General features: G+C 41.6%; 1 protein-coding gene across 1 annotated transcript in view; it reads right to left on the bottom strand.

Annotated features, from left to right (window-relative positions):
• Positions 1–3,146: 3,146 nt before the first annotated feature.
• TSPAN5 (tetraspanin 5) overlaps positions 3,147–10,249 on the bottom strand; it is a 325,789-nt gene continuing 318,686 nt past the window's right edge. The window contains exon 8 of the mRNA XM_078676212.1: positions 3,147–5,287. Coding sequence (XP_078532338.1) covers positions 5,222–5,287 — 66 coding nt within the window. The 3' untranslated portion in view covers positions 3,147–5,221. The remainder of the gene's footprint in view (positions 5,288–10,249) is intronic.

Genomic DNA, 10,249 nt, shown 5'->3' with positions numbered 1-10,249 from the left:
CTTGCTCTTGAACCAGGGAGTTACACACACCAACTCTGCCAACTCCTCATTGGCAAAAGCAGTCAAAATGGCCACAAGAAGCTGAAGAAAGCAAGAAATGAATGAAAGCCAGCAGATACAAAATGCCAGCAAATTGACGCGGTAAAAGAGCAAATGGTAGGCGCGTAGAAGGCAATGATGCTTCAGCATTAATGAGCTGCTTCTTATACACCTCTATCCTGTAGAAAACAATGGTGGCAACCCCGATAAAGGAAATGGCCAGTCGAGATTGCCAACTTTCCAAAGCACTGCGTTCAGTAGCTGGGCACCAGACATGAAATCCTGTAAACCACTGCCTCCCTCTGTACGCAAACCTATTTTGTCATATGGTTGACTGGGGAGGAGCGTCTGGTTGATTTGGAAAAGTTTACAACCCTAAACAAGTAATTTGGAGATTCTGCTACAATATGGCCTGTGTCAAGTTCAACTAAAATGCTTTTAGTCTTGAATCCAGACTATCAAGGGGATGTTCATGTGTTAAGTGTAAGACATTCTCCAGTGTGTCCTGTGATTCTTTTCACTGCCAACGATGTTCCTCCGATTATGACCTGCCCTTGGTAATAGCCTTCCAAGGGTGATCTTCAAGTTGTAAAGTTACGAACCCTACACAAGATGGCAAGCTAGTGCAACTCCTGCTGCAAACAGGGTTTGAGCAATATGTAAAGTTGTTTACAATTAACAAATGTATTTTGGATAGTCAATTTTCTAGTATTTTGGACACTGTAATCGATTTCCTAATAGCACTTCAAGAAATTAGAATTGTTTACTTCTTTAAAGGGACTTGTTTGAAGTATATTTGCAGACTTGTATAGCACAAACCTTGAAACAAAACAACTTGGTGCTATACAGTAGTAGGGGGTAGAATGCAATATATGTGGGTGTAGGGATGTGCTGGAGAGTCAGAAAAGAGGGAGCAACAGTGGTGGATACCAGAGTGCGTCTGTGAGTGGTGAGCCAACAGAAGTGATCAGCATTGTGTGCGGTGCATGGAGGAGCTGGCCTCAGAGAGTGTAAGGTAAGAGGAGAGGACCTATTGGGACATGCTTCAAAAGACTTCCCGAACCAGATTCCACTGCAATGAAGTATTGTTTGAAGAAGAGAGTCCTGAGCACTTTTTTTAAGTGGTAGAGAAGAAGTGCCAGGCGGATTTCACCTGGGTTGGAGTGCCACACCCTCAGAGCACTGCAAGAGATTTCCACCCATCTAACCTTTTACTTTCTCGACTTCCTGGATTATAATAAACTGGTGAAGTTGGGATTAGGCGTCTTGAGAAGCTCTCTGGATGACTTCTTAGCATATGTGGGAGCATAAATATGATATTGAGCAACTGTTTTCAATGTTGTGTCTTCACTGTGATTTCATAAGCCATGTACAAACCCTGGCATTTTGTGCATAGGTCAGACGAGGCTAAAAATCCGAGAACTGTTTGTGTTTGTTAAGATTCCCATTTCTTTTCAAGAACTGAAGGAACACAGAGATAAGAAAGAAAGGTAACAGCAGATGTTAAACCAGCACCTGTCTTCACACCATGAGAATGTATTCATGCTCTGCTAAGATTCCAGGTTGTGACTGTATAAGGCTTAACTTTCAAAACACCCATCTGCATACACGTCTGACTCAGTTATTTCAATGCATGTCAATATAGTTCAAACAGTATATAACAATTGGCCCAGCTGTGTCTGGCAGAGCACACTTGGAAGCCAACTGCTGTGTATCTCTCAAGCTTAAGCTTAAATAAATATACCTCCACAACTATGTTTGATTTCAGTCTCGCATTAACAGACAAGTGAACCTGACTTGTGAGTTCACACGAGACTCAATCATAACCTTACTTCCTTCCAAAGAGAACTCACCTCTTCGGAGTCCACCTATATACTATGTCTCTGTTCCCTCTTGTGCATTGTTATATTTTAGTTACGAGAACTTTAACGTGCTCTTCTGCCCAAGTTACTAGGTCCACTCTATATCGGTACCTACGATAAATAAACCATCTGGAAAGAGTGTACGTGAGGAAAAGGATACATCAAACAGACGATAGACCACAAATAGACCTTAGTACTAGCTCTAGGATGTGTGTCCTGGAAAAGCATTTCACCTTACCCTATAAAGTATGGGACGAGTAACAGTGTACAAATTGATTGTGTGCTCAGTAAGCAAGCACAGCACCGCAACATTGAACCATCTTTGGTCCAGAACAATGGCTAACTTCCAGATGATATGCCAAGTTCATCAAACACTCTGTTGGAATTAATCATTAATTCCACTACTCCTGTGCAAGTTCCAATGTGTGCAGCTGCAACTGAGGTGTTGAACTAGTCGGTCCACCATTCAATTAACAGAAGTCTACTAACAAATCAATTTCCGGTAACATGCAAATGAATAAAGTCACAGCGCAGCACAATAGAAAATCTGTAGAAAATAGACAGCTGAATAAACTAATAGTAAGCAGGCAGTCACCGTCAAAGATGTAGGGCACTTGGGTAATAAGGTCAAAGTTTCACTACTAAGGTAAATGATTTGATGGCTTTCATAAAACCAGTTTAAGCACAGCGCAATATGGGCTTAAAAGCACGTACCAATGGGAATGTTTTGTATGCTTAACCACGAATAAAAATATGCTTTTATGGTTTTGTAAAAGTCACTGGCTTGAATGTGTACATTTATGTACATCAAAATGTAAAGATCAGGGTTTCAATTGGATCTCATACACTCCAGGAAATTAACTACTGTTACAAAGGCAGATCATTAAAGTACAACAGCAACACAGATAAAAACCAATGAAGCTTTGATGACAGACTACTGTAGATTCTAAATTTAAGTACAGCCATTTTATTAGTTTTAATTCCCAGAGCCTAGCTCTAGCCCTAGCATTGTGCAATAGACTCAATATTGTCAATGAATAATAAACGCAATATAATTTCTGTAACAGATCGTATTTTTCATTGAAAGCTCATGCTGTGAGCTCCTCCCCTAAACAGAAGACTGGCAACGTGCAGTGTTTTGGGGAAATTAATCTTTTCTCTACAAGAAAAACACACTAACATTACTCAACATCCAACATAGGACAAAGATCGCTTGAAGGCCGGAGAAAAACTTAGCATGGCAAGTAAGAGTAAACCACGTTTATTGAAATTTTTTATTTTTAACACTTCTGCCAGTAAAAATGAAACTTTTCACATTGCCGTTGGTCTTTAACACTTTCTTCCTGCTGATGGGAATGGGCCAGTTCCTCAGTCCCACTGTGGTCAGGGCAACATTGCAGGATTGCTTTGCAAGCGCGAAGTGGGTTGCCTCTGAGAATGAGATGACACAGCTAAAGTTCAGGTTTTAAAAAGGGAATGCATAGAAGCAATATATTCTGCCCAAAACATAGCTTAGAAGAATGTTGCTGATTTGTTTTTTTGGAGGGGACAAGCCAGTGAGGAGTTGTGTTGAACTAAACAAAGGATTTAATTATAAAAACGAAACTTCAAGGACAAAATTTCACAAAACAAAGGAATGAGACACACATTAGTGACACTGCATTGCAAAACACTACCTGTGCATACCCATGATGCACTGCAGCACTGGTCTCTGCCTACATGTAGAAGGTGACTTGGAGTTTCTCTGGTACCATAGATCAAGTTCTGAACTCAGTCAGCGTTATGAATATCCATCTGTAATGTTCTTTCGCCTGAAAGTGGGCTACAGAGTATCTAGCAGCTGTGTAACGCCTCAGTCAGCAAAATGGCATTATGTAGAAGCAGAGGGTTAGTATTCCATGCAAAGAGGTCCCTTCATCCCTAGATTCATGGTTTTTGAGTGAAACATGCAGAAGTTCTCTGATGCTAGAAACATGTCTTTATGGCTACTTACACCACCCATTAAGCTAAAGCACATAAGGTCCAGCAAATACACTGCATCCAGTGGCAAATTATCCTGATCAACAATCAATGTTTGTGTCTTTTCTTGTACTAAGTGGAGTATGCTGGGCCTAGTACCAAACTCCAATTACCTTCCAGCCACTCAAGAAACCCTTATAAATGCAATGCGGGGCTCCTCACACATATGGCTTAAACAGTAATCCGTGCCACCCCGAAATCAAAAAGGACCCTTCCTTCGGAGAGATTCTGTTTTCAATGCAACTGGTCTATCCTCATGATGGCAAAATGTATTCTGTCAAAGACATTTGCTGTGCGAGCGTAAAAACAACTTTTGATGCAAACTGCTGGACAGAGTGGCGTAATTGATGTCCTTTTTTAGCATGCAGCTGCGATGCATAGATAGGCTAAGCGGCCGTGTGCGGCGGGGTGATTTTTGCATTGTGCCAAAAGAAGTAAGCTTTCCTGAGTGTTGTACCACTACCCAAGGGACACTGGGCAGCAGTGCTAAAACTGTGCACAGTCTTTGGTGCCTGGTACCTCACATTTCTCCTTTTTGAGCAGGTACAGAAAACCAGCCTTCTATGAGAAATTAGCTGTACTTGTGCCTTTTGTTTAAGGAGGTATAATAAAGAGTGGTTGTGTTCAATTAGTTAATTGTGTGATTTCCTACTTTTTTGTGCTGTCCTGATTTTTGTAACAATTTATGAAAGCGACGAAATGGTGATTTGTTGAAGTAATAGACCTGCAAATGAAATTCAATAAAACAGTTACTAAGTATCTGGAATACTAGGGGAGTCACAAAAACTAAGCATACATACATTATCCACTGCGCCCCCAAATATCAATGCGTGTTTAACAGATCTCCTCACAAAGCTGATGGCATAAAAGAGTACCTGACCTCCTCCTCTTTAGCAAGTATCCTTGGAGAGATGGGCAGTGGGCATCAAAAAATGTGTCACATGAAGAATAAACAGTGCTATCCCAAAAAAATGGCGTGGCTTTGATTACAATCGCACGTAAGACCACAGCTACAGTAGACATTCACAGCTCACCATCTTAAATATTGGTGATTTCCAAATAAAAATACACGAGTGAGCAGCAGGCACCTGGCTTTCCTCTTCTCAGCCCACTCCCTCCGTTCCCCAAAAAATATTAAAGTTCCGGGTGACTCCAGCATCTAGAGTGGAGTGCTGCTCCCAGTAGACTGGTACTCTTGTCCCTAGGGCTCAATGTCTGTATGGCAGGCCAGAGTTGCCACAGGATTGAAATTGTCCAGTGTTTTTTTTGTAGCTTGAGGTCAGTAAGTCTGAAGAGCTGCTTTACCAGCTGGCTCGCACTGCTTCAATGTCGCTGACCAAGTTCTGGGCTAAGCATATGCCAAATATCTGAAAAGCAAACAGACAAGAGAAAAACGATTTACTCGTTGTTGGCGGACCAGCGTTCCTGGTTTGTTGGTGAGAAACAATTAACCAATGATCTATTTCAAGACAGTGAGTGAAACTATGTTCAACAGGGTAAATGTTTGGCCAATAACCGATAGCCTCTATCTTTTGTATGTTGCGGGTCAGAGCTCGTTACTGGTGGTAGTGCCACACCCAATCAGCAACCCTTCAATGATCTGTGTTAATCAAGTTGCAGCACTCTTTATTTTTTATGGGTTCTAAATAGTACTTTGGCAAACTGAGCCGAGACTCAGGATTAACCCCTTAAGCAGTGCTTCTCAAATTTTTAAGAACCACAACCAAATTTTTATAACCACAAACTTTGGCAAACCACCTATCTTTAAGGGACATGAGGCGAGCAATTTTTTTAATGTAATTAAAGCATCATGTAGTAGCGCACTGTCATTTGCAGACAGCACATTCTCCACTGAAATGGCCAGTAAATATGCACTGACATACATGTTTAATTATAAAACTATACTGTACTCAAATGATAAAGCGTGGGAATCGGGTTTCTGAGAATAGTTGTCATTTGTGCATAACCAAGTAAAGTGTCTTGATTTGTTTTGATCCTCTTCAAATCTTTCTTTCATTCACAATGCATAATTACAATAAAAGGTGCTTCACTTTTGCTGTCCTAACTGCTGAATGAATATACATTTAGCTGTGGTTTACAAAAAGTGACATCCTACAGCCTTTCCTGTCTTTTTGAAATAGAACAGAATGCGAATGTAAGTCAGTTTCCCTTTTTTTGTGTGGCCTCATTTTGTATTCGGAAAGTTAATAGTTTATCCAGATATATTCCTAGGTATTTGTAGCTGCTCACTACTTTAAGATTCGAGTTACCAAATTTAAATGAGGTTACGTTTTGAATAGTTAGACTTATAATCAAGGCCTTGGTTTTTGCAGCATTTATTTCCTTTTTTTTTTTTTTCAGCATTTATTTCCAACAAATTCTTCCTGGCGAAGATCCCTAGCTCATCAATTGCTCTTTGGAGGCCAAGACTATGTCATCAGCATACGCTTACATTCGCATTCTGTTCTATTTCAAAAAGATGAAAAGGTCCCTCCCTCACTCCATTGCTATCCAACATGAAGGCAAAACTACTCCCCACCCTTGCATATGGAAGTGAAGTTCAGTTTGGGAAGCATGCTGGGGTTCTGGATAGACTCCAAACGTGCGCATACAAAAAAGTCTTCACTTCTGCATAATGCCTCGCCTGCGCAGGTTCGACTAGAATTTGGTTTACAACAGCAACAGCTTCATAGAAGATATGCCACGATAAGAGCATGGTATAAAATTTGGCGCAATCGAGATAATGAACTCAATAATGCACTCTGGACTACGTTACAAAATGATCCGCAGTCCGCCTAATATGCATATCTTCAAACTTCATTACAGGTCAAAAACATCGCAGCTCTTTGGCAGAAGAACCTTCCTAATTCAACTTTCCAGCAAATCCTGAAGAAGGGAGCAAAGCAACTCTCATTACTTGAGGACAAGGCCACCCAAGCAGACGGGCACACGCATAGATGGTCTTGCAATCCTATGTAAAACTGCAACCGGCGGCATATTTGGATCAGCCATTTTCTTACCATCTAAAATCTAAATTCATAGCAATACACTTTGGTAAATTGACATCAAATGCAGACCAGCCAAGTTGGAAATATCAGGGTCCAAAATCTTGTCTCTGTGGAGCACTAACGCAGGATTTTGTTCACTTAGTCTGTATCTGCCCAGTGTTAGGCGAGGATCGCCGGAAATTGTTAAGGGGGCCACTGAATACAAGAGGCGTTCGCTCTTGCAGAACTGCAATAATTAAATGCCTAGATCCGGAAGATCCACATCTTAACTGTTGTTTGACCAAATTCCTAATTAAATATGAGGAAATATCAAATACAGATTAGTGGCAAGGCTAAATGGTTACAAGACGTATTATTGGAGACTAAACAGCCTTTCCTGTCATACTCCCTGTACCCCAGCAAGATTGTCACATAATTCACTTTACTTGCTCTGACTGCAAAGTGAGAGGAGTTCGTAAACTCCAGTCCCCATGTTAAAGAAACTAGTGGAAGACAAAGCCTGACAATTGACTTCAGTCTTTGAAACGCAGCAAATGTGACAAGAACAGAATTTGAAGGCATCTTTATTTATTGCTTTTACTACTCACCAAGAATAGGCTTGTGACCCACCAGTAAGTTGCAACCCACAGTTTGGGTAACCACCTTTTAGAAAACATAGAGGCTAGTTAACTTGAGTCATCTGTCTTGACCCCCCAAACATCACTGATAGTGTGAAGGGAAGAGAATCTAAACAAATGTTAGACAAGATTTTTTTATCTAATTTCTAATATCTTATTGGGGGCAAAGAAGTGTGCTGGCAGAGAACTGTGTGACGAGGTGGGGTCCCATAAATAGCAGATCAGCATATTAAATGCAGTCTGTAACAGTAACTGCTATGCCACGTATATATACGTCTGCAAGATGCACAAGAAACCCTTCCCTATCGAGGAACCATAAATTCAACAACATGGCATAAGACAAAACACAATCACAGGTGTGACGCTCTAAGAACACACATGAAAATATAGGGCTGATGTATCAGAGAAGCAAACTGTCACTGGGCTTTTATGACGTTAATATGACATATTTGACTATGTAAGCCTCAGTAACTCTAGCAATTTTTATCTCAAAGCGACCTCCATGATAACATGCAGATGGAAGCCCTCTCGCTTTGCCGGTTACCTGTGTACCTCCCTTGCCAAATAGAGGGTTAGCACTATACATTTGGCCTCTGCATGTGTTACCAAGAATATACCAGTGTCTAAACAAGAACACTGTAACCTTTGAGATAGGCATTGTGAGATAGGCATTGTGCAACCCCGACAGCCACACAGACCAATGCCATCTAATAGGGTGGCAGAGCGCCAGCATGTGTGAAAGTGTAACATTGTTCCCGAATGGGGCTCAAGTCAAACACCCACTAGGCAAGCTTGGATTAGAACTGCTATTTTTGCCTGGTAACATAATTTCTACACATTGACTTAGTAGAGAATCAACTTCAATAAGGCAGCTGCCTCTACCTGGACTCTCATGCCCAACAAATTAAACGTACAAAACATGAAGCTCATCCTTCTGCTGGCTGCGTATTTTGATTCCAAGTGGCTCCAGCAGTAAAACAACTTCAGCTCTAAAAAAAAAGTTTCATACCCTCAGTAATATTTCTGTTGGATACAGAATCTTTCAGCACATACCTTACCTTAAGACTATCCTCCCAGGTGTCAGACTGATCTGGAAAACGTTCTTCTCCTGCAGCAACTCTCCTGTACTATTAGGTAGTGCACTGCAGCTTCAGCCCCGAGTCAGTCCACTGAACATTCTGATAGTAGCACATAATAGGGACCAGTCTGCACGCTTAAATCAATTCCTGAAACTTTTTTCATGCCCCACGGAGGTGTGCAGAGAGGAACTGAGAGCACATAACATGTTGGAATGCCTTGGGATCTTAATGTACACATCAAGGAGGGAGGTGGTGTGGTGAAAGATCTCCAAGATCATTAGGTATCCATCAGAAATAACATTACTGAAGGAAAAAAACTTTTATATCTGATGGATATACTTTTCTTGCAGATTTTTAACTTTAAGAAAGAGTCCAAAGCAATATCCCCCAGGGGTTGTGACTGAGCAGTGCTGATTAACCAAGGAATTCATGCAGCATAGCCTTAGCAAAATATCCATCGCTGTGTGCATGGGCTGTTAGGCAGTAATATTTAACAAACATATGCGGGGATGACCATGTGGCTGCCCGGCACATGTCAGCCACCAAGACACATTTGGCAAGAGCAGCCATGGTGCTTGTGGAGTGGGCACAAAGGCACTCTGGAAGGTCTTTTGTGGCCAAGGCATAGCAGATTTTAATACCTGGGATGACCCAACATGAAATGGTGTGTTTATTCGCTGCCTTTTAGTTTTTTATTTTAATAGTTTTTAGGTCTTGCTAGCGTAGGCTACGCACATGCACAGTCTCGCTGGCGAGATTTTATGTTTTTGAGGAAGTTTCACTAGCGGGCTTTAAGCCTCGCCCCTCTTTCCCATTGGTCGGCGTCACCATTTATGCTAAACGGTGGCCAGCCATTGGGAAAGAGGTTTTGATGACGTATAGTTTTCTCTTTGGCAGACGGCTCACTTGGATGGGCTCGCCTGCATTACGGCTGTCGTAAGCTATTTCTTATCTTTATTAGGCCATGTGTTTCAAACACATGGCCCCATAAAGATAAGAAATAGCTTACGATCGAGGCTTGTTTTTTTATCTGCTGTATACTCTTTCTGCACCTCGAGGTTGCTCCCAGCTACAGCTACGCTCAATACCGACTTTGCACTTTTGTTTACAATGACAGTCATGTCTAAACCTCAATCATTTATCTGTATGCACCACTCATATATATATATATAGGGCATCACATAACAACTGTTATGTTAAGTAATGTGTTTTAACTTACACCGGGTATACTGAGAAATATGCCCTTTTCTATTTTCCCTCCTTTTCCCTTCCTGCTTTCCGTTCTGCTTTTCTCCTACCCAAGATAGAGCCCGTTAATTTCCTGCTTCAGTCTAGCCCTTAGTGTTACGGCACGCATGTGCGATTTCACTGACAAGCACTTATACTTGCGCTGCATGAGACCTCTGTCTGCTTCCCTCGAGAGTGGTTCCACCGGCTCCTGTCCATTCTGCCCGATCTTCCCTTGAAGGTGAGTGCGTCTGTTTCCTTGAACCCGGTGCAACGCTGACGACCCCCGCCCTATTACTATTCTAATTTTAGCCGCTCTCATCTCCTTCCCTTAGATCGTTTATCACCATGACTGCTTCCGGTTCTATATACTCCCATGTGGTTGGAACCACAGGCAA

The sequence above is a fragment of the Lissotriton helveticus genome, chromosome 2_1 (genome assembly GCF_964261635.1).
Source record: "Lissotriton helveticus chromosome 2_1, aLisHel1.1, whole genome shotgun sequence".
Lineage (NCBI taxonomy): Eukaryota > Metazoa > Chordata > Amphibia > Caudata > Salamandridae > Lissotriton > Lissotriton helveticus.
Note: the sequence above shows the minus strand (reverse complement) of the source record. Positions and strands in the feature narration are given on the sequence as shown.